General features: G+C 38.8%; 3 protein-coding genes across 3 annotated transcripts; all 3 read right to left on the reverse strand.

Moving 5' to 3' along the window:
- Positions 1-6648: 6648 nt before the first annotated feature.
- Positions 6649-8367, reverse strand: LOC139018392 (olfactory receptor 56A4-like). The gene is made up of 2 exons (XM_070427005.1): positions 8119-8367; positions 6649-7344 (listed from the first exon to the last, which is right to left on the reverse strand). The coding sequence occupies exons 1-2, from the start codon at positions 8365-8367 to the stop codon at positions 6649-6651; spliced, it is 945 nt and encodes a 314-aa protein (XP_070283106.1).
- A 4688-nt stretch (positions 8368-13055) lies between these two features.
- On the reverse strand, positions 13056-13997 carry LOC139018082 (olfactory receptor 56A4-like). Its single transcript, XM_070426723.1, has one exon. The coding sequence runs from the start codon at positions 13995-13997 to the stop codon at positions 13056-13058; it is 942 nt and encodes a 313-aa protein (XP_070282824.1).
- Positions 13998-20850: 6853 nt separating this feature from the next.
- LOC139018083 (olfactory receptor 56A4-like) lies at positions 20851-21792 on the reverse strand. The gene has a single exon (XM_070426724.1). It carries the CDS (start codon positions 21790-21792, stop codon positions 20851-20853), a length of 942 nt encoding a protein of 313 aa, XP_070282825.1.
- Positions 21793-24700: the final 2908 nt, after the last annotated feature.

Below are 24700 nucleotides of genomic sequence, written 5' to 3' on the forward strand. Positions count from 1 at the left end.
TAAGGACAACTGGATCTCTGAATTCTTAAAACAGAATGACTTAAAAATCAGGTAATTGGAACTTGGGTTTAAACTCATAGCTCAGAGACCTAAGTTCAAGGAGAAAAGTAAAGAGCAGATTTTTGTGGATGATCTTTTGTTCTCTCATACTGCCAGCATTATTGAAATCAACACTCACATATGATTCTAAAAAAAGGAGAAAAGTGGTTTTAATTCTGAAACAATTTCTTGACTCTTTCCCTTCCCTTTAAACTCCAATGCGTCCCCCTGTTATTTCTGTAACTTAAAATTTCTTCTAATCTTTGTGATTCTGTTTAGACTAAAATGTGAGAACTCAGGAGGATGAATCCTATAGTGCAGAAATAAACCCCACTTAATATTGTATTTACTATTTCTGTACATGTAATTAAATAATAACTATAGATGGAAATGTTCATGCCTGTAACTTATTATTAACCTAGTTGCATAATACTGTTGTGAAAAGACCATAGTATTTTATTTTTATTTTTAAATATTTATTGTTGAAAATATTACATAGGTTCTCCCCCCCCCCCCATTAACCTCTTCCAGCCCGCTTCCATCCTCCTCCCACCCCAGACCCTCACCACCCTATTGTTTCTATCCATCGGCCATGCATATATGCATACAAGTTCATTGGCTGATTTCTTCCCACCCACCTTTCCCTGCCTTCCCTCTGAGGTTTAAGTCTCTTCTTGCTTCTATTTTTGATCATCAGTTTATTTGGTTCATTAAATTCCACATATGAGTTAGATCATGTGATACTTATCTTTCTCTGACTGGCTTATTTTGCTCAGCATAATACTCTGCAGAAGACCACAGTATTTTAAATGTCAGTACCAAATAATGAAAAGTCCATAAATAGGACTCTTTTACTTATCTCCAACAAGGCCAATAACTTTTTTCTCCTTATTCTTAATCAAGCAAAGCCTTTGTCTATACTCTCAAAAGGGTATAGCTCTTGAAAGAATTGCTCACATGTGGAGAAATGAGATTTACTGTGTGCAGGAGAAGGAATTATCATATAAAGTCTGTTTCTCAATGTCTTCATACCATTATCTGTGTTTTAAATCTCCTCTTCAGGATTCATGATGACTCAGTTTGTGATGTGCATGTAGAGCGCTGCCTTGGTGTACTAATATGGCACAGTATCAGAAGATATTCCAGCAATGACACTGAAATATACTAGGGCATGTTATTAATTAAAGAAAGACTTTCAAGAAACTACTCCAATACAGGAACTTTGTTAGAGCACCAGGGTATGAAGATGCACAGAAAAAATTTCAATCATTGAGGAACTCACATGCTGTTTAGATAGCATATAAAGCAATCTACGAAGGAATGTTGAAGGAATGTTTTCTTCTACATAGACGAAAGTATAAAGAAGTATAAAGGGAGTGACTTGAAAAAAAGAAAAGGCATGAGTCGGTGAGTTAGAAGTTCTGCAGTCTAGGCCTTGCACAGCCACAAATAAGATGCATGACAGGGAGCAAATCAGCAGCCTCACTGAGTTTCAGAGTCCTCATCTGTTACATGAAGACAGTGAACTAGTTATTTTAAAACATATTTCTAGTTCTAAGGTCTATATTACCCTGTCTGTCTCAAGACAACCATCACACTGATTCTCTTTTTTCATACTTCTTCCCTTTTTTTAAAACATAATTTTTATTTTTTAGTTATAGTTCACATACAATATTATATTAGTTTCAGGTGTACAATATAGGGATTGGACATTTATATAACTTACAACATGATCACACCAATAAATCTAGTACCCATGTGACATCATACATAATTATTATAATATGATTGATTATACTTTACATCCCTGTCACTATTTTGTAATTACCAATTTGTACTTCTGAATCCCTTCCCCTTTTTCACTCATCCCTCAATCCACCTGCCTCCCATCTGGCAACCATCAAAATGTTCTCTGTATCTATGAGCTTGTTTCTGTTTTGTTTGTTTATTTTGTTTTTTTATATTTAAATGTATTTTAGAGAGAGAGGAAAGGATAAGGAAAGAGAGAGGAAAAAGGTCAATGTGAGAGAGAAACATCTATTGGTTGCCTCCCATTTGTGCCCTGACCAGAAATCAAACTATAATCTTTCAGTGAATGGGATATTGCTCCAATCAACTGAGCAACACTGGCCAGTGCATGTTTACTTTGTTTTTGTTTTTTAGATTCTACATATAAGTGAAATCATATGGTATTTGTCTTTCCATGTCTGAATTATTTCACATAGCATAATGCCCTCTAGGTTTATTCATGTTGCTGCCAATGGCAATATTTCATTCTTTTCTATGGCTGAGTCATATTCCTTGTATATATACATCACTTCTTTATCTATTCATCTCTTGATGAACACTAATGTTGCTTCCACATCTCAGCTATCTACACTAATAAAAGAGAAACATGCAAATTGGTGTCACTCTGCTATGCCCACCAGCCAATTGGATGAGTATGCAAATTAACCCAACAAAGATGGTGGTTAATTTGCATATGGAGGCGCAGAGAGAAGACTGAAGGCTCTGGGCGGACTGAAGACTGAAGACTGAAGAGCCTTGCTGGGGCTGCAGTGGAGAACCCAAGTCTTGCTGTGGCCAGACCAAAGGCCGGGGTCCCGGGTGCAGGAGGAAAACTGGTGTCGGCAGCCAGGGGAAGGAAGGCCTATTGCACAAATCTCTTTGTGCAATGGGCCTCTAGTTGTAAATAATGCTGCAGTGAACATGTGGATGCATATGTCTTTTCAAATTAGTGTTTTGGATGAATTCCTAGAAGTGGAATTGCTGGCTGAGTCCTTCTTTGTCTCTTGTTTTAAAGTCTATTTTGTCTGGTATAAGTATTGCTACCACAGCTTTGTTTGCTTTGTTTCCATCTTCATGAAATATCTTTTCCATCCCTTTACTTTTGATATGTGTCTGTCTTTCAATCTGAGCTATACTTTTTCCCTTTAAACACGGGTGTAGGTACTTCCCATATTGTCTCATAAAGGGTGAAACTAAATGGGAAATTTGAACATTGTGTCAAGGTTAACTTCCAAATACTATAATTTATAATTTTGTTCACAAGCTAAAATCCAAGCATGTTTGGAAGATCATTTATACATTTACATCATGTATAGATCCCAGCCTGTATTCACCTGCCCAGGTATGTTAGACAGAGCATTTCCCTCTGAAAAAACTAAGTTATGCTATTTGAGTCTTCATTTTGTCTTTAGGATGGACAAGATGAAGACTCAAACATTCACATGTTTCTAAGGATTATTGATGTGGGAAATATCAATTCCATTCAGGGAAAGTCTTGCTACACCTCAAATTATGGGTTCCTGCCTTCTGACCCTGAAAAGAAAATGTGTCAAAGTCTACTATCAGTACAGTTCCCAAAGTCTAGGCCATTTAACTTGAGTTAAAATATTAAATAAACCACTGATCTGTTTAAGGTACAGTGTTCTATGCTTTGTCAATTTCTTTAATCCTCCATCCAGTAATGAAAATAAATCAATCTTGAACTTCATCTGATGGTCTTTATTTACATAAACGTTGGACTCCTATTATTACCTGCTTGAAAATGAAAACGCATTTACATCATCCTAACAATAAACAGTAATTTCAGGTACTATTATGTTCAAATTCCATTTATACAATACATTCTCTATGATACAGACCAGTATAGCCAAGTAAAATCTCACTCATGCAAACCATACTATTTCAGAAGAAGTTCTTAATTCAACATATTTCTAATTAAATATCAATGAGAAAGATTCTCAAAATAAACATATGATATACTTCTAAAGCAAATTTAATCAACTGCTACTTGTAAAATTTATAATGCTTGCAACTTCTAAATGATATTTACCAGCATCTTTGATCAATGCTCTAAAAATTATGAGGTTTAATATTGATTCACATCAACTTATCTCAAAACAAACACAGATTTTTAAAAAAATAAAATGGCAGAATGAAACTTATATGAAATGACTTTGCAGAACTGAGGAATTTATAACAAGCTTATTTTTACTAAAAGAGAATTTTGAATTTTTTTGTATTATTAAAATATCTGCATTGTTTGTCTACTAATTTTTAAAATGTGAGAACAAAAATTCTGGCTTACTTATACATTTTATGCCCTATTTCTATGTGAAAAACACAATCAAGAACAACAGTGGCTGTATTTCACTCACAACATGTTACATGAATTAATATTCTCCTCAGATATTGATGTAAAACTCAGGAAATGGATAGGAAAAAACAAGTTATCCCTTGCCGGTGACTCAATTGATTGCAGCATTGACCCATACGCTAAAAGATTTTGGGTTCGATTCCCAATCAGGGCTTATATGGGAGGCAACCAACGGATGTTTCTCTCTCACATTGATGTTTCTCTCTCTCTCTCTCTCTCAAATCAATAAAAACATATTCTTGGGTGAGGATTAAAAAAAGAAAAAGAAAAAGCAACTTAACTGGTTTAAAATGTTTAATAAATGATCACAATAATAAATGAAATCTCTCTGATTTGTTTCTGCTTAACCACAAAGAGAAAAGGAAACCAGAGAATTAGGGTGAATTCTGAGTTCTTTGCATGAAAGCAATGAAAATGCAGAATATAAAATATTTGAAAACAGGGTGAAAAGATTAGAATCTCAAAGGTCTTGTTGATTAGCTTTATGCATGTCAAAGACTTGTCTCCTATCACTGTTAAGTGCATCAAGCAGATATCTTAGAGGACATTCCAACCAACTCTGGAGATTGACATAAGAATATATTTCAGTATGGTCATGGATGTGGCAGTGGCCGTGCACACTAAACTTTGGAACCATTTTTTTTTTTACCAATACATCTAATATATATTCAACATCTGATATGTGCCAGATACCCTAGGAACTGAGGATAAGATCATGAGCAAAAAAGACAAGCTGCTTGCAATCCAGGTACCTTTTAAGGTGAATTCAATTTAAGGGAAATGTAATTATTAAGTAGGGAAAGAAAGAAAGAAAGAAAGAAAGAAGAGAGAGAGAGAGAGAGAGAGAGAGAGAGAGAGAGAGAGAGAGAGAGAAAGAAAGAAAGAAAGAAAGAAAGAAAGAAAGAAAGAAAGAAAGAAAGAAAGAAAGAAAGAGAAAGAAAGAAAGGAAGAAAGAAAGAAAGAAAAAGAGATGGCATAATGTGTTTGAGAGATCTGAAATAGCAGAAGAAAGTTATTTTGGGTGCAAATTTGGGAACGTACACTCAATAGAGGTAATTTTTGAATTGAAATGTTAATGCTGAGAAGTTAATCATTTGAACATACAGGGTAAGACTTTCCAACCAGATGGAGCAATAAGTACAGAGGCCCAAGTCAAGAACAAACAGAAGTCCAAGAAGTAGTGGACATTCCTGTGGTGGCTGGAGACAGCCACGGGGAGACAAAGACAGAGGTCCAGGGCTGTGGCAAAGAGATGACTATCATCCTAGAACTAGCAGAGACATGGAGGTTAATGTAGGATAATAGAATGAGAACTCAGGTCAGAACCAAAGCAGGGACTAAATCCTACAAACTAGAGACCTACAAAAAAAGAGGCTGGGGTTTTAAGGCCAGACCCTATCATCATAATGTTACTAGAGAGGGAATGATACAACACAGAGATGTTATATTTTGGGTTTCATTGGAATAATGCTCAACACGAAAGCATTCTCTTCAAATATTGCTTGATTGCATAATTGCATCTGCATTACTCCTAGGCTGGATGCCACTGGAGGCAGATCTGAGCAAATGGACAGTGCATATTGCTGGGGTAGCTGTAAATAAAGGAGAGCTAAAAACAATGACCTTTCTTGATATACTTTACCTGGGATTTAAAGATCTGGGATAGAGCAGGGTGGGGTGAGGTAAATTCAGCCTGGCCCTTTAGGGGATTTTAAGTTTTCTTTCTATTGACTAAATATTTGGTAACACCATAATGTATTCACATCCTTATTTTTTATTAAAGTACAATTGACATGTAAAATTATTTTAGTTTCAGGTGTATAACATAATGATTAGATAATTGTATATGTTGTCAAATATTCACCACAATAAGGCTGGTTAAATCTATCATCACATATGGTTACAATTGTTTTTCTTATGATGAGAACTTTTAAGATCTATGTTATTAACAACTATGATATATGTAATACAGTACCATGCTGTGCATTACATCCCCATGTCTAATTTTTTTTAAAAATTCAAAGTTAGTATTTTTTGACCCCCTTTCCTATTTTGCCCACCTCCTACCCCCTGCCTCTGGCAACCACCCTTGTAATCTGTTCTCTGTATCTGTGAGCTCACATTTTGTTTTATTTTGCTTTGCTTTTTAGATTCCACATGTAAGTGAGATCATACAGTATTTGTCTTTCCCTGACTTAATTTACCTAACAAAATGCCCACAAGGTCCATCAGTATTGTTGCAAGTGGCAAGATTTTCTTCTTTTATATGGCTGAAGCATATCCCATTGGGGCAGTGAGGGTAAATATTGTAATGGTGGTTGAGAAAGGTTTAAGTTCAAGATGAAGGTAGCAGCATGGATGTCATATTGTTTCTTATGGAATTCAGATGAAACCATCACTAATATATGCCCCAAATTCCATAATCCCTGATCTTTGACTCTCACCTCTCAATAATGGTACTTCAGTAGCTTGATAATTCCTTGCTTGATCTCCTGGGTTCGCACTCCATAAACAATGGGGTTCAGGGCTGGTGGGATAAGGTGGTGCAAGACATTGAGAAGAATGGGTACCTCTGAGGGCACCTTCTTTCCTGCCTTGTTTGTGAAGATGAATACCAGCAGCAATGTATAGAAGAATAGTATAAGAATGAGGTGGGAACCACAAGTACTCAAGGCCTTGGTGGCTGCACCTCCTGAATGCAGACGCATCACAGCCCTCAGGATGAAGCAGTAGGATAGTAAGATGAGTACCAGATCAGAACCCAGTAGGCACCAAACACTCACAAACTGGTAGAGTTTATTTAGGTAAATATCCCCACAGGAAAGCTTTGCCACAGAGATGTTGGCACAGATGCAGTTCTCCACCACATTGCTGGCACAGTAGTTGAGCCTGGCTGCCAGAACAGGTGTGGGCAGTGTGGCCAGAAAATTTCGCAAGACAATGAAAATGGCCGCATTAATGACAAACTGTTCAGTGATGAGGGATGGGTAGCGAAGTGGGTGGCAGATAGCTACATAGCGGTCATAGGCCATGACTAGAAAGGTGGAGGACTCCATGGGAAGGAATGTATTCATGATGAACATCTGCAGGAAACAACCAGCAAAGCTGATGGGCTTCATGTTGAACCAGAAGATGAGCAGGACCTGCCAGAATCGTCATTCTCAAAAACTGTGCATACATTCCCACCCTGAGGTACCTAACATGGAAAACGCTCAGATGGCTTCAACCTTCCATATCCCCAAGCCACAGCCCCATAATCCCCTCTGGGACAGTATCCTGTTTTCAAGTTCTTTCTTTGTGCATCCAAATCTCATCTCCAGAGCTTGATTTACAACCATTTCCCTTTATCTATAGAGCAAGATTTTTATTTAAAAATGTTTATTTATAGCCTGTCTTCTCTTGATCTTTATAGTTTTTACCCAAACTCCAGCTGACACATCTGCCCATTTAAATGTACCACAAGGTATTAAACCCAGTAATTCAATATTTATATTTAAAGACCTCAACCTCTACATATTCATAAGAACTCCTTTCCAGCTATGTTTCCTATATCAGTAAATGACATATGCATACATCCAGTCACATCTTAGAAAGTAAATTCTAGGGGCCTTGGATGTAAGGGTGGGGTCATTCGAAGTCAAGGAGAATCACCCTGGAAGTAAAAAGAAGAGCAGAAGTTGGAAAATCACTGACTCAGACATTGAGAGAGGACCTGTTATTTGGAAAGGAGTAAAGCCTTAGAAAAACAGGGACCTGGAGAATGAGAGGTGGCATATCTTAGCTTAGATGGGCCAAATGTAATGGTGCAGGCTGTTCATTGAGTATTTTTATTCCGGTGTAAGCAGATTTACAGCAGGAAAAAAACAAACAAACCAAGAGGATTGGCTTCCTGAGAGTGAATTCAGGGAGGCACTGACCTTGGGGATGACTGTGAGGCAGAGGATGACATCCAGCAGGGAGAGGATGGCAAGCAGGTAGTACATGGGCTCATGTAGAGATGCCTCCTGCCAGATGGCAAGTAATAACACAAAATTGGCACCTAGCGCCAAAACCAGGAGGGGAGCCAGGGCTACAGACAGCCAGTGCTGTGTGTCCTGCATTCCCGGCAGGCACATCATCAGGAACTCAGTCACCTGGGTTCCTGTGCTGTTGAGAGATAATACCATGACTGGCAGGTGGACCTGGAACTGGCTGAAAGAAAAGACACATGAATTCAGGGTTTGACTGTTTCATTAAAAAACTCTTATCTATTTGCCTCCATTCTAGGCTGTAAAGTTTCTTCACAATTCTATTGGCATAAAATCTCTCTACAATGTAAATTGTATCATATCACTCCATATTAAAGTCTTCTTAATATTCATAACTTTATGAATAAATAATAACTCCCTTGAAGTATGTTTCTACTTAACCCACATAGACTCAGGCACCTATTGAACATACTTTGCTTGGTCTCATCTTTGTGTTTTTGTATATGTTTCTTATAGAATCAACTTTCTTGCCCTCAAATAACTAGCTTCTGCTTGTCCTAGTCTACCTGTACCAAGAATTACACCTCTTACAATTTTTAAAATTATTATTCTTTTTTACATACATAGATGCCTCTTCTCTCCATTGTTTCTCTGATCATGCTGCTATCAAATATTGATAAAAGTTTCCTATACTCATTGGTGTTTCTTAATTGTTTTCCAAAAAGTCTGTGCTCCATCTGCCAGCAATAGAATCTTATCTTTATATTAAAGCACAGAGGAAAACACAATGTACCTGGAGACATAATAGGCACTCAATAAGTATAGTTCAGATACATGGACTGACAGATTTTTGAAAGTATCATGATGACCTTGATTAATTTAATTTAGCGTCTCCATAGCTTGCTCTACTACAAACCTTTAGCATTCTTGCTTAACACTCAGTAAAAAGCTGAACCAAGCAGAATCAAATAAAAATAATTTAGTGATGAAAAAATGTAACCTTGTGATAGAACAATAAATACAAAAGATACCTATGCAGTCTCTGTATTTGTATATATAATTGGTAAGTAGCTGCCGAAGAAAATAAAACCTCCTCTGCAATCCCCTGGAAAAGAAGGAAAAATCAGGAAGTAAGGGATCAAGGACAAGGGGAGAACTGAAGGAATCCTTAAACATGCCTCAGGATACGATGCTACACAGACAGCAGCTTTAGTTCTCTTTGAGTATCTCCTTAACCATCCAGGATCCTGCTGGTGAAGAAGTTTCCAGGTTCTGCTGTGCTCTCCCCTGAAGCAGAGGGAAGGTCATCTCTCACAGATGGATGTTTTGGACATCTGGTCGGGGCACCCCTGGACACACAAAAAATGTCCTAATCAAGGTTTAGAGTTATTTCATTTTTTTCTCAAATATATGGTATGGTCTTCTCACCATGACTTTCTTTTATCTAGACCACTAGTTCTCAAATGCGAGTATGCATCAAATCACCTGGATTTCTTGTTGAAACACAGATTGCTGAACACAACCCCCCAGTTACCAATTTTGTACATACATCTGAGTGGGAAGCCCAAAATGTTGCCCTTCTAACAAATTCCCAGTAATGGTGAAATTCCTTTCCAGGAATAATACTTTGAGAATGACAGAGCTACACCCAACCGTGACAACTGACCTAACCACTGATTTCAATTGACCCTAATTCAAAGCTGCTGCCACATTTTAGCAGGTCTGGCCACAGCTCTGCTCAGATTCAGACATCCAACTGGTTCTTCTCCCATGATCTGTAGTTATTTCAGCACAGTCTGGCCAATCTCTAGTGTCCCAATTTAAAAGTGATCTTCCTCACATGGACTCTCTGGGAAGTTTGTAGGTTCCTTTTTTATAGTTTTATCTCTCCGACTGGATCTATAGTTCTTAACCACCTCTCCTAGGAAGACCTAAGCTCATTACGGTCAAGGACAAGGTTTCATTCATTTTTCTTTGTGACAGTTGGCACAAATCCAGACACTAACAATATATCTCTATTGCTCAAAGTAGGAATACTTGCTGGTCAACTGTTCTGCTGGAGACAGACTAGAGCTTAACTACTGTGAGCTCAGCTGCCCGTGCTCTAATGGGCTCATGCTTTTTTTATGTCAGTGATTTTCAAGGTCTTTACAAACTCATATATGAAGGTGCAATAACATTCTCTAAAATAAACAAAGAATTAAGTAGAAGACCAAACTTACAGTCTCACTTATATTCACTTTCCACTGTAGTATAGTAACTATACTATTCCCAAAAGACTTACAGAGAAAGTGCTCCAAGTAGCAGTTTGATCATTCAACTGCTTCCAGGCAATGTGTGACTCCTCAACTTCTCACTGGCCTTCTATTGTGGCTTTAGCAACTGGACAACTTTATGAAGATGCTGACTCTATAAAAGCCACTCTCCTGTGGTTAAAAACATGAAGAATTGGTTTGGGAATCCTGCTCCCAGGAGCTCTGGCCTCCCTTCAGGCACATACACATTTCCAATGTAAAATGAGAGATTTCTGCAACTAAACTAAGGTGAAGTGAAAAAGAGTTGATCAGCTTATAGTTTCTCTTCAGATGTCTGACAGTTATGTAAACAGATATATTATGTGTCATAGCAAAGAATATCACTCAGGAATTTGGAGGATGTCCCTAAGAGATCCTTTAAGACAGAGGTTCTCAACCTGTGGGTCGCGACCCCTTTGGGGATCGAACGACCCTTTCACAGGGGTCGCCTAAGACCATAGAAAAACACATATATAATTACATATTGTTTTTGTGATTAATCACTATGCTTTAATTATTTTCAATTTGTAACAATGAAATTGGGGGTCACCACAACATGAGGAACTGTATTAAAGGGTTGTGGCATTAGGAAGGTTGAGAACCATTGCTTTAAGAAGACAAATGTCATTATACTTATGGAATGACCCCAACTTGCATGTTAGCTGCATTCTAGAAATATTGTATTTAAAATAAGCACTTTATGGTGATTGGGCATCATTCTTCTTTAATGAGAAAACTAGAGCTAGATTGGTCAGTCAAAAGTTACACATCTAACCAGTGGCCAAATTGGTATACCTGGGATTTCAATAAAAGTCTTTGTTATCTCATTCCAAGATAAGCAATCTTAGGTTCTCTAATATATAAAATTGCATTGAACTGTGACTTGTAAAATACTTCTTGTAAGGTGCTTTGGGGTATTCAATATGTTAACAACTTGATCCTTTTCTTAAAAAGTTTTCAGGGGAAATAAGAAACAAGTTGCTCACATATGAATTATTCACTTTTATTAAATAAAAAACTACAATATATAAATTATTGTATTCACAAGTCTTAAGTATATTAAGTTAAGAAGATGAATGAAACTCCTCCGCAGACTCAGAGGAATTTATAAACCACTATCAGAAAGAGATTTATACATAGTTCCATATAGTCAGATTCATTCCATTGGGGTGAACAAAGGAAGGAATTTTGGAGTAGGTAGAGTTTAAATTGAGGCTTGTAGAATGAACATAGTTTGTCAAATAAAGTTGTTGTTGTTGTTTTTATGTGGAAAAAGATACTTCTGCATAGACTTTAAGAAAAAATCTTGGAGTACATAATCTAAAAATAGTGAGCTAGGAGTAACTGAAATATGGGTGAATAGAAGAGGGTTTAAGAAGAGTGTTTTGTATTTTGGTTAGGATCAGTCTTTAGAGTTGTAAAACAGAGAAGAGAGAGTAGAGAAAAGCTATTACTTTTATAAAAGACAATGCCATAACAATGATGTTATAAGCCCCCCCCCCCAAGAATGGCTAACTTTATCGTAGATGAGCTACATTCGAGGAAATTTTCAAATGATTCTCATATATCAAGTTCTCAGTATCCCAAAAGGGGCTTAGTTACCAATGTAAATTAATATCAGGAAATATTGGATCAGTATCTGAGTTGCCACCATTTTCAGGGCACAGTCAGGAAGGGAACTGCAAAGAGTAAAACAGACATATCCTTATTCAAATAACCCACTAATCCAAAGATCTGGATGCCATAAGAAACTATGCTGGCATCAGCACAGAATATAATAATTGACACAACAGGAATGAAAATAGGCTGTCAATTTAAGTATATCTAAGATAAGCAGGAGAGAGTGTGGATGGATCATGCCTAAAATCTGGTGGAAAATTCAGGTAGGATCATATGAATTCAGAAGTTGGTAAAGCACATCTGAAACAAAAACCTCTCACTTAAAACACACACACAATTGAGTGATCCTAAAATTTATTTAAAAATTCTTTTTAAAAGGAAAAGAGCAACAGAAAACTTATGCTACAGAGAAGTGTCATTAGGTAAATACTAGTATATCAACAGGATCTGGCAGGGCTAGAGGAGGCAATGGATGGCGCATGGCCTTCACTCAACTATAAGAATCCAAGTTCTGGAGTGAACTTTCTATATATTCACAAGAGAGCCATTCATGGTACAGAACCAAATTGATCTGTATATCAGATCTCAAGTAGAATCAAGAGATCTAACACATATCTAAATACTAAGTAATTGAGGAAATTGAGAGGCATTGAAAGTGATTAGACTACCATTTATTCTTTATTCAAAAAAACAATAGCACTCTAATTAAGTTCCTGTGGTTATGGCTTGACAAATCCTTTTCACATATGTGAGGCCAGGAGAAACTTCTAGGTAACTCCAGAATGCAAAAACAGACAGTGAAATAGAAAACAGGAGTCAAAATATGGATATCTCCAGGATCAAATGGAACATTAGAGAAAGAAAAATCCATACTTATTTCTGTAGTAATCATTTACATTTTCTATGCATCATGAAAATTATTCCCCATTATCAGTTTCTGTTTCCAAGGTCAAATCTCACTTATGTTAGTTCTCACAGCCTCCTCAGTAATTTCTGGATTCCCTGCTTGATCTCCTTGGTTCTCACGCCATAAACAATGGGGTTCAGAGCTGGGGGGATCAGGTGGTGCAGGATGTTGAGCAGGATGGGGACATCTGGGGGAATTCTCTTCCTGGCCAGGTTAGTGATGACCAGAACCAGCAGGACTGTGCTGAAGAACAGGATGAGGATGAAGTGGGAACCACATGTGCTCAGGGCCTTGGCCGCAGCACCCTCAGCCTTGATCCTTAGCACAGCTTTCAGGATGAAGGAGTAGGAGAGAACAATAAGGATGAGGTCAGAACCTAGTAAAGTCCAGCCTGTCACAAACTGGTAGAGCCGGTTGAAGGTGATGTCATCACAGGAGAGTTTGGACACAGACAGGTTAGTGCAGATGCAGTTCTTGATGATGTTCTCTGCACAGTATCTGAGTCGGGAAGAAAGGATTGGGATAGGCATGGTAAGAATGCCATTCCGGGCCACAACAAATATGGCAGCCCTAGTCACAAATTGGTCAGTGATGATGGATGGGTACCGTAGTGGGTGGCAGATGGCCACATAGCGGTCATAGGCCATGACCATGAATGTACAGGACTCCATGGTCAAGAAACTATTCATGATGAACATCTGGAGGAAGCATCCAGAGAAACTAATAGATTTGTTGTCAAACCAGAACATGGCCAGGACTTTGGGGATGACGGTGAGGCAAAGCACCATGTCCAGCAGAGAGAGGAGGCTGAGCAGGTAGTACATGGGCTCATGCAGAGAGGCCTCCAACCGGATGGTGATCAGGAGGGTGGTGTTTGCTCCCATGGCCAAAAGGAAGAGGAGGCTGAGAGGCAGGGACAGCCAGTGCTGCCAACTCTGGTAGTTAGGGAAGCAGATGAGGAAGAATTCAGAGACTGGAGCAGTAGAGTAGTTGCTGGGCAATGCCATGTAAAATATTCTGATCACAACTGACACTTTAGAAAACCTTGAAGGGTAAGACATAATAAATACCCATGGAAAAAGAATTAATATTCCAAAGAACCATTGAAAAATAATCCTAGGTAAGTGTTTGGTACTAAGTCCTTGGTAAATATAAACCAATTAATTTTGTTAAAAATCCTGTAAGTAGAATGATAGTAGGATGACTATATTTCTTATTTGACTGGCGAAATCCCTATTTATACCCCTTTTCACTCCTAATAGTTTCTGAACTTGATTGGTAAATTACATGATCATCCTCTTCATAAGACAATTCCATTGCTATTCCAATTTTGCAGATGAAGAATCAAAGGCAATAAAAGTCATTTTACTAAAATCACGGTAGTGAAGCCGTGTCATGTGACCATGAAGTCTGAATTACACTCTTATTACCTTTTCTGTCTCTATAAACAAAATCCCGTATGCAGAGCAGAAAAGCCATTGCCCCAAAGATATGCCTGCTCCTGTTCTTTCTCCAAGAGAGGACATTATAGACAAAGGAGAAATCAGGCCTTAGTTCATCACTAGAAAATATCTGAAGACTTCATTAGAGTTAGGACAATCATTTGTACAGTACTGTAGAGAAGACATTAAAAAGTTTCCTAATATTCTAAGCAAGCAGTCAAGATAAGAACAAAAAATTTCTCCGAAACCGATTTGGCTCAGTGGATGGAGCGTCGGCCTGCGGACTGAAGGGTCCCAGGTTCGATTCTGGTCAAGGGCATGTACTGGGTTGCGGGCACATCCCCAGTGGGAGGTGTGCAGGAGGCAGCTGATCGATGTTTCTCTCTCATTGATGTTTCTAGCTATCTATCTCTCTCCCTTCCTCTCTGTAAAAAATCAATAAAATATATTTAAAAAATAATAATAATGGTGATAAAAAAAAAAAAGAACAAAAAATTTCAAAAGTCATCGATTTTGGTCCAACAAGACTGTTCCAAGAGTAAGGGATAAGAGCATCTGCTGTCTTCATCTGATTTCATCATGGATTCTCTCTCAGTCAGTCACAATCCTAACTTGACTAAATAGGATCTCATGGGTTCAAGGCCTGGAATATCATAAGAGGTTATGAACAAAATCAAGACACTTATGAGATAACCTTTATATGGTTGCCATGAGAAGCCTATCTTATAACACTGGTTGACATACCCGAGTGACACTATTTGTTTTTAATGCTCTGAGACAGTCCCATTTTAATCAGTTTTTGTCAACAATGGCAGTGTTCCCAATGAATCAGCTTCCCTTTATTTTCTGGGAAAGTGAGAGCCTTACAGTCAAGAGGTAATTGTGAATATTTGAAGATTTGGAAGATGGAAAAAACAAATTTGCTCTCTGTTTTGCCTAAGATATTATCACTTTCCATATAATCTTTCAATAGAAATACAGTGTGAGCCACATACCAAACTTCCATTTCCAGTAGACATTTTAAACATTGAATGGAAACATGCAAATTAATTTTAATAACATGTTGTTTTACTGAGTACATCCAAAATATTATCACTTTAATATGTAATCAATGTAAAAACTTTTAAAGAGCTAATTTATATTCTTTGTTTTTATTTTTGTACTGTCTTCAAAATAGTACAAAATCAGGTGTGTATTTGACACACCTCAGTTCTGACAATCCACAGTTGAAGTGCTCAATAGTCATATACTGCTAGTGGCTAGTCTAACGGATAGTACAAGTCTGGACTTTTGGAAAACTAAACATTTTTCTTTTGATTTTGCTTAACACATGAGTGTTCTCTTGGTGTTAGCCACATGGTATCTATGACTCTTGGGTTATATAGGGAATTCCTTTTTTAGTTCTATTTCTGGATCAGCTCAAAATTATAGTTTTTTAAAATTTTCTTTTTCAATACTCTCTATCAAGTTTTCTTCAGAGATTTCTTAGCAAAGTGATCTTTCAAATTCAGGATGGTAGTACCTCTTTAAGGACAGAGATAATCAGCATATGAAGTGCTCCCAGTTTAGTTGACACAGATGACTGTACCAGAGCCTAGGACTTTCCAGCAACCCTGACCTCCTTGACTCAGACTAGATACTACTCTTCACCTACTCCTACCTTAAGCCAGGGGAGTTTTTTTTTAAGAATCAATGTCAGTATTCAGTAAAGAATACGAAAGTGTCCAGATATTTCCAAATGTGTTCACAGGAAGATAATTCTATTACATAAGATATATTTGGGAACTGGAACTAGATTTTGTTAACAAAGAGTGGCCAAAGATCTGAGGTTCTAAAGGTAGAATCAGAATTAGAAAAGAACTATACTTTCAGACATAAATCCAAATAAAACTATCCTGTTAGTCAGATCATACAAACTTACCTGTAGCCAGATTCCAGTTACCTTAAAGAAATAAATCTATTCCTATGAACTCATCTGCTTTGTTTTCAGTTGGTTATAGTGGAACAATAAACCACAAATAAACAATTGATTCTATACCTAGTCTGGAGTCTTCTGGGGAGCATGGCTGCTTGAGCAATGAAAAAGCAATTCTATCCCACCCAGAGAAGCAGGAAGGAACACTGGGAGACAAGGCAGGATGAGCCAGAGAGCTAAGAGGGAGTAATCAGGCAGCTGAGATTACTGTCCTATCACATCTGGTAATTCTAGGGTAATCTTCTCTAGGGGTGGCCAAATTGCAGTTAAGAATATAGACTCCTCATGAACAACATGAACTGATGAATGAAAACAGATCAAAAGACAGAGAAGCATCAATCAGACTGTCAAACCTCAGAGGGAAGGTTGGGGAGGGTGGGAGTAAGAGGGGGAGAGATCAATCAAAGGACTTGTATGCATGCATATAAGCTTAACCAATGGACAGAGACATCAGTGGTGGTGGTGGTGGTTGTGGTGGTGGTAGTGGATAAGGACACATATGTAATACCTTAATCAATAAAAAAAATCAGTCACTAGTATTTTTGATTACCTGCTCTATACCCAACATTTTAGAATCTGTTTTGGGAAATAACAATGGCAGCATATAGAAAAAAAAGAATATAGACTCCTGATCTCCAGTTGCCATAGACAAGCTATAATAATAAAAGCATAATATTCTAATTAGACTGGACATCCTTCTGGATGACCTTCTGGACGAAGCTGGGACTGCGAGGGAAGCTCGGGTCCCAGGTGCCTGCCGGCAGCCAGAGGGAAGCCCGGGTCCCAGGTACCTGCCGGCAGCCAGAGGGAAGCCGGTGCTGACAGCCGGGGGAAGAGAGGCCTACTCTTGCACGAATTTCATGCATCGGGGCCTCTAGTTAATAATAAAGGTATAGATTTAATTCAAGAACACTCACCTTGAAAATCTTGGCTTTCCTAAATGGGTACTGTACAGCTTACACTAGAAAAATGTGTTCCCATATGAAAGCAGTGACCCACCAGATTTGTGGTAATTGGTAGCTTATGAATCTGCAGCATCATATGTATAGTAGTCCTGTCAGAATAATTTCCACTCCCAGCTTATATTGTATATGTGGAATGCTACATGCCTCATCATTCCCATCGTTATGACTTTCCTGGCTCCACAGCAGACCTGTTAGCTTAAGGAGGCTGTACTGTACTGCTGCTACTTATGACTGCTTACACTGCTTACTGTACTATCGGTTCCTCAGGGGCTCCAGAGGCTATTTTCAGGTCCCTAAGCTCAACTCTGTCCCTCCCCTACCTGTAGCCCACAGAGATAAGACCATTTTAGGCATCTGAACCTTGAGAATAAAGCTCACTCTTGGGGGCAGCGGATAATGGGGCAAAAGAGGAAAGAGAACAGCAAGAAGAGAGAAAACACAGAAGACAAAATTCAACATCAGAGTATTGAAGAACAGGGAGAGAGCTGAGAGGAGCCAGGAAGGTGGAGGGGGGTCTACAAAAATAGTGTATATGTTTGAATGAAACATCTATTTCTAGACTTAGGATAAACAGAAATGTATTTTAGATATTAAGTGTACTCTTAGAAAATTTATGTTTAAATGAAGATTTAATATTATGCTTAAATTGGGGTTATTTCATGGGCTATGAAGTATAATATGTTATGGAAACCCTAGAAGCCCAGCGAGAGGCCTCACCATGCTCACAGCCCAGCCCACCCATGCTGGTCTTTGGTCGTTATGGCATTAGGGCCAGCGGGTTTTTATAATATAGACTAGAAGCCCTGTGCACAAAAATTTGTGCACTGGCAGGGGTGGGGGTCCCTCAGCCCAACCTGTGCCCTCTCACAGTCTGAGACCCCTCAAGATATAACCACCTGCTGGCTTAGGCCCTCTCCCCTGGTGGCAGATGGCAGGCCCAATCCTGTGGTGCCTGCCCCATCTCCCCCTGTCGCAGATGGCAGGCCCAGATCCCATGCTGGGGAGGGCAGTGGCTCAGATCATGCTTCCGCCTGCCCCACCCACCCCGCCATGCACACAGCAAGCCAGGATCTCGCGCTGGGGCGGTCAGCGGTTGGGGATCGGGCTGCCGCCAGCCCCAGGCGGGACAGCGCAGCAGGATCTGCCTGCAGTATGCAAATTAGCCACCATCTTTGTTGGACATTAATTTGCATATTGCGCTAATTAGCCAATGGGAGGCGTAGCGAAGGTATAGTCAATTGCCATATTTGTCTATTATTAGATGGGATTATTTTCCCTTATTACCCACAGTGCAGTAGCTTAATTAGAAACAGGAACAAACAAGTGAAACATTTATTTACTTATTATTTGTTTTGACTTTAAATAATATTTTTATTTTTTAATTAGAGGTGGCATACAGTATTATATTAGTTTAAGGTGTACAACCCAGTGATTAGACATCAGAAAGCTTACTAACTTATCACCCTCATAAATCTAGTACCTACCTGACACCATATATAGTTATTATAATATTATTGACTACATTCTCTATGTTGCACTTTACATCCCCATGACTATTCTGTAACTATCAGTTTCTACTTCTTAATCCCCTCACCTTTTTCAGCCATTGCACTAATCCCACTCCCATCTTAAAGAAAACCCTTTAACATTTCTTGTAATACTGGTTTGTTGGTAATGAATTCCTTTAGCTTTTTCTTGTTTGGGAAACTGTCTTAGATTCTAAATGATAGCTTTTCTGGGTGCAGTCATCTTAGTTGTAGGTCCTTGCTTTTCATCACTTTGCATATTCATTCCAATCCATTCTGGCCTGCAAAATTTATGTTGAGAAATCAGCTGACAGTCTTATGGGAGCTCCTTTGTAGGTAAAAAGCTACTTTCTGCTGCTTTTAAAATTCTCTCTTTGTCTTTAACCTTTGGCATTTTAATTATGATGTGTCTTGGTGTGGGCCTCTTTAGGTTCATCCTGTTTGGGACTCTGCACTTCCTGGACTTGTATGTCTATTTCCTTCACCAGGTCAGAAGCTCTTCTACCCTAAAAATAAAAATTGGACTAAAGAAAGGACTCCATGGGATCTGAAGAAAATATGTGATGCAGAATTGCGGGCTCCATTTATTTTTTTGGTTATTTTAGAGGTAAACTGAGAGTAATATTCCTTTGTACTGCTCTGGGTAAGGGTTGCAAAGCAGCCAAACATCTGTACACTATGTGATCATAAATCAATTAGCCAGTTTACTAAGGCTGATGCAGAAAGTGTAGTGTGGTGAAAGCAGATTGCTTTATCATGACTAGTGTGTCAGAGCCTGTTTTGCTCCCTCCATAACACAGGATGGGATGTGGAGAAATTTTTTGGGATAAGTGACACTGGAAGCCATATAGTCTCAAAGAATGTGAGTACTATGTGGCATCATGGCCACATATCACTTGAGGCTGTCTTTTGGAACTCCAGAAGGTATGTTTGTAGGAAGCCTCCTGGCACACCTAGGCTGAAATGAATATGAATAGAATATATTACATTGACTGTTATATGGAGCACCCTATTGTTTAGGTAAAATATTTCTCAAGAAAATAAACTAGTAATAAAAGTGACTCTAGGGATGGAGAAACACTAAATATCATGGATATCTTATACCATAAGGTAAATGGATCATGAGATAATGATCTGCTCCCATTCAGAGAGCAACAGGAAAAGCACTGTCATTAGAAAAACAAGAATGAGAAGGAAGTAATGGAGGAAGAGGAGGAGAAAAAGAAGAATCAGAAGAACTCATTTATGTCTATGTATTATGAGTATACAGTAATGTTTATACATTAAAGGTACTGAACAAAAATTTTTATACTTAGTTTATTCACTGTTCAAAACAACAATAAGTATTAAAGAGAGGTTGTACAGATGGAAAATCTTACAGGGTCTACTAGGAAAAGGATCTGAGAAGGCGGAAGACAGTATGTCTGCCACAGTTGCCAAAGAAGAGAGTCAGGGGTGTTCAGGGTAAAGCATTCAACCCCAAAAGCTAAAGTTCTGAGGTAAACATCTATACATTGACCAGTCAACCCTTTACAACCCAAGCCATTTAGGACTCTGTAAGGCTGAAACAGGAGACAGGATAGGAATCAATGTTCTTTGCAAATCAGGGGACAGGCAGATCTTTTTAAAGTCAATGTATAGACTTTGTTTCTTGAGTGGCCAAACACTATCACTCTAAACCAGCTCCAATTAGCTAAGGCTTGGCAAGACCTTGGTTAAGAATTTGGTCTAGGATATTTCCCAAGTAATCAAAAAGTCCAGGAAAGGGAGGTTTCCTTTTAAGCAACAAGAAATAAAAATCCACAGAAGAATGTCTATTGTTGTCTGAGATATTAAGAAAAAGAAGAATCAGAACTCATTCCATGATTAGAAGTGAAATTTCCTTTCCAACATAAAAATAATTCCTGACTTTCATTGACAATTCCAAAGATGGACCTGATCCCTTTTACCTCTTACAGTTTCCTCAGGATATTTAAAATTCCCTGCTTGATCTCCTTGGTTCTCACGCCATAAACAATGGGGTTCAGAGCTGGGGGGATCAGGTGGTGCAGGATGTTGAGCAGGATGGGGATATCTGGGGGGATTCTCTTCCTGGCCAGGTTAGTGATGACCAAAACGAGCAGGACTGTGCTGAAGAACAGGATGAGGATGAAGTGGGAACCACATGTGCTCAGGGCCTTGGCCGCAGCACCCTCAGCCTTGATCCTTAGCACAGCTCTCAGGATGAAGGAGTAGGAGAGAACAATAAGGATGAGGTCAGAGCCCAGTAAGGTCCAGGCTGTCACAAGCTGGTAAAGTTGATTGAAGGTGATGTCATCACAGGAGAGTTTGGACACAGATAGGTTAGTGCAGATGCAGTTCTTGATGATGTTCTCTGCACAGTATCTGAGTCGGGAAGAAAGGATTGGAACAGGAAGAAAAAACATGGCATTTCGGGCTACAACAAACATGGTAGCCCTAGCCACAAATTGGTCAGTGATGATGGATGGGTACCGTAGGGGGTGGCAGATGGCCACATAGCGGTCATAGGCCATGACCATGAATGTGCAGGACTCCATGGCAAGGAAGCAATTCATGATAAACATCTGGAGGAAGCAGGCAGAGAAGCTGATGGACCTGAGGTCAAACCAGAACATGGCCAGGACTTTGGGGATGACGGTGAGGCACAGCACCATGTCCAGCAGTGAGAGGAGGCTGAGCAAGTAGTACATGGGCTCGTGCAGTGAAGCCTCCAGCCGAATGGTGACCAGGAGGGTGGTGTTGGCCCCCATGGCCAAAAGGAAGAGGAGGCTGAGGGGCAGGGACAGCCAGTGCTGCCAACTCTGGTAGTTAGGGAAGCAGATGAGGAAGAATTCAGAGACTGGAGCAGTGGAGTAGTTGCTAGGTGATGTCATGAAAAAAATCCTGTACAAGTTAGAAATTCAGAGTACCTAAAAATGAGAACAGAATATATCACCATTGAAAGTATATGCTCTAAGATGCAGTAGAACTCAGTTTCCATTGGGGCTCTCAATCTGTCTCAATAGAGTTTTTAAATCATCATCATCATCAATCATCACTGACATTAAACTCAGCAATTTTCATGTGCTAGGCATTATGCAGAATGTTTACATTCACAATCTCATTATCATTTAAAAACATTTAAGAGTAATTAATATACTAATTTCACAGATAATGAAAGAGGCAGCAGAGTAGTCTGAACTAAATCAGAGAGCCAGTAGTGGTAAAGAACCAGGGAATCTGACTCTTGTGTTCATGCTTCCAGCCACCACACAAGATTTACACTCAACTAGAACAATTACTTAACTAAGCCCTCCTTCCTTCAGTGTAGAAAAGATAGCTGTATGGTGAGCTCTGTTATCTGACTCCATACAACTGGACAGAGCCCAACATCGGGAGTCTATATTTTCACTCATCAGGAAATATTGGGCTAGAGGTAGAGCAGCCCTTGATTCCACCCAAAGACAGTGATTTCTTTCCGTTCCGAAGAAGATTTTACTTTAAAGCCATAGCATTTATCATTCTCTTGCTAGATTATTTGCTTTTGTGTCTCTTTGTGAAGGTTAAATAGTGTCTTCTCTGGTTTAGGTCTTTCAGAAGGACCCAACTCTGGTAACAGTTAGTACTGAGGGGCACACTGAGATGTTTAGCAAAGGCAGAATGGAAGCTAGCTAGTGAGTTGATATAGCCATATAAGCCTACATAGGAATCCATTAACCTGGTAATAAAATTGTCTAATTGTCTGGTTGGTGTTGTTCAGTGGTTGAGTGTTGATCCATGAACCAGGAGGTCATGGTTTGAGTCCAGATCAGTGCACATGCCTGGGTTGTGGGCTCAATCACCAGTGCAGGAGGCAGCCGAAAAATGATTCTTTTTCATCAGCGATGTTTCTATCTCTCTCTCTCTCCATTTATCTCTCTGAAATCAATAAAACATATTAAATATTGTATATGATTTCTTGGGGCATGGATTCACTATTCCTAGCCTATGGAATCTGTGTTCTGTCTACTTATCTGCTTCAATTCCAGTTGCTTATCCAGTTGATACTGTCTTATTTTCCTCACTGCTAAACAAAGAGCAGGGTGGCCAAGTGCTAGAGGGGTAATAGTTAAGGGCTGCACAGCAAAGGAAAAGGAAAAAAAAGGGGGAGTCATGGCAGCAGGAAGGAGGGAGCCCAGGAGGCATATAATCAGTATAGTCGAGATTACTGATACTGCTCACCCATCCCATCTGATAGTCTCTTTTAGGACAGTGAAATGTGAATGAAAAAATATCAGAATAGCTGTCAGAGAACATAAGAACCAAGGACTTTAATATCCCAGACTTTCCAAATACAGTACACACACACACACACACACACACACACACACACACTCACACGACTCTGAGGTTCTAACAGTGGTAGGGACAATTATGTATCAGATCTGTCCTGTAGTTTCATATGTGATTGGGGAAATGACCCTCAGTGTGAATCAGAGATATAGAAAGAATAGACAGCATACTCCCATTTTCTGAAAAGACTTCTCCTTTCTAATAACCTCAGTTCTGAATCTTCAGTGTGACTCCACCTATTTGAACAAGCCAGAAAATAGTTAGAGCCTTCTCTGTACCTGGTCTTAATATTAGGCATAATTATGTACACCATGGATTTAGAAAAAATTTTCTGAGAACTTAATAAAAGAAAATTGAAAAAAAAGGCATTTAAAATGAAGTATAGTTGTTGCTCTAATAAAGATGATCTGACCAACAGTGGGAAGGGATAGAAGTACAGATGAATAAAGCAATTTGTTATGGTTAAAAAGTTGGCCTCAGATACATTTCAAATCTTCCTCTTAAAATTATCTTATGACCATGATATCCATTTAAACTTCATGGTACCAAGTTTTCTCATCTATGAAATAAATAAGTGATATTTAAGTTTAAGATGTTGTATTCTATTATACCCAGAGACATAACAACCTGGGAGCATCAGAGAAGAAAAGGAAAAGAGGCAACATTCACCTGAGGGAAAAGAACTATCCTTGTAGACAGTGGTAAGAGAATAAAGGCCTACCTAAATGGATATTTAGTAATGATTAGTGATGAGGTGTAGGTGTGGTAGATCCTAGTTCTTTGGGGCAAAGAGTTAGGAGACCAGAGTGTCAGGAGATAATGATCAAACATTTAGTCATGTGAGGTCTACCGGGTAGCAATAGATGTCTTGTACACTGTAAGGAACCACAGAAGATTTGAAACAGAGTTGATGTGCTATGGGACAAAGGGTAATCATACAGAAGGTATGAATAGTCCACAGGAGAAGTGATAACAGTCTGAAAAAAGACCATACAAGTGTAGAAGAAGGGAAGTATTTGAGGGGTGGGAGAAGTATGGGAGAACTACAGAATTTAGTGTAAGAAAAGTTGAGGGAGCAGAGAAAGCTTGGAGTTAAGAATATCACCAATGGTCTTTGAACTGATACAGGGAAGAAATATCCCTTTCAGACCTCCTATAACACAGATATATTCTTTTGGGTAGTAATACAATTTCTGCCTTGTGTAAGAGTCCCTTTTAAATTTCTTAATAGCTGTGTTCATTTTTACCCTCTCTCTCTGTATCTACTCAGTGAAACTGAAGTCTCCTGATCTGAGAAATGAAGGATTGCTGGCTATCTAAGCATTGTTTTTATTTCAATGTTCAAATTGCATCAATTTGTATCTATGGACTAATATTCATAAAGCTGCTGTTGTAGTGGTTCCTTGTTCTAAGCGCTAATGAAAAATTCATGGCCTCTGACATAAGATACTGGCTGTCTGGAAATATCAG

Source organism: Myotis yumanensis, unplaced genomic scaffold (assembly GCF_028538775.1).
Source record: "Myotis yumanensis isolate MYYU_CA2020_CCGP unplaced genomic scaffold, mMyoYum1.0.hap1 SCAF_10, whole genome shotgun sequence".
Taxonomy (NCBI): domain Eukaryota; kingdom Metazoa; phylum Chordata; class Mammalia; order Chiroptera; family Vespertilionidae; genus Myotis; species Myotis yumanensis.

Excerpts from the sequence above, each read along its gene's own strand:
- LOC139018392 (XM_070427005.1), bottom strand. The coding sequence starts at position 8,367 with ATGGTATTATCTCTCAACAGCACAGGAACCCAGGTGACTGAGTTCCTG. Across the intron at positions 7,345-8,118 it reads GCCTCACAGTCATCCCCAAG|GTCCTGCTCATCTTCTGGTT; the intron begins GTCAGTGCCTCC and ends CGATTCTGGCAG.
- LOC139018082 (XM_070426723.1), bottom strand. The coding sequence starts at position 13,997 with ATGGCATTGCCCAGCAACTACTCTACTGCTCCAGTCTCTGAATTCTTC.
- LOC139018083 (XM_070426724.1), bottom strand. The coding sequence starts at position 21,792 with ATGACATCACCTAGCAACTACTCCACTGCTCCAGTCTCTGAATTCTTC.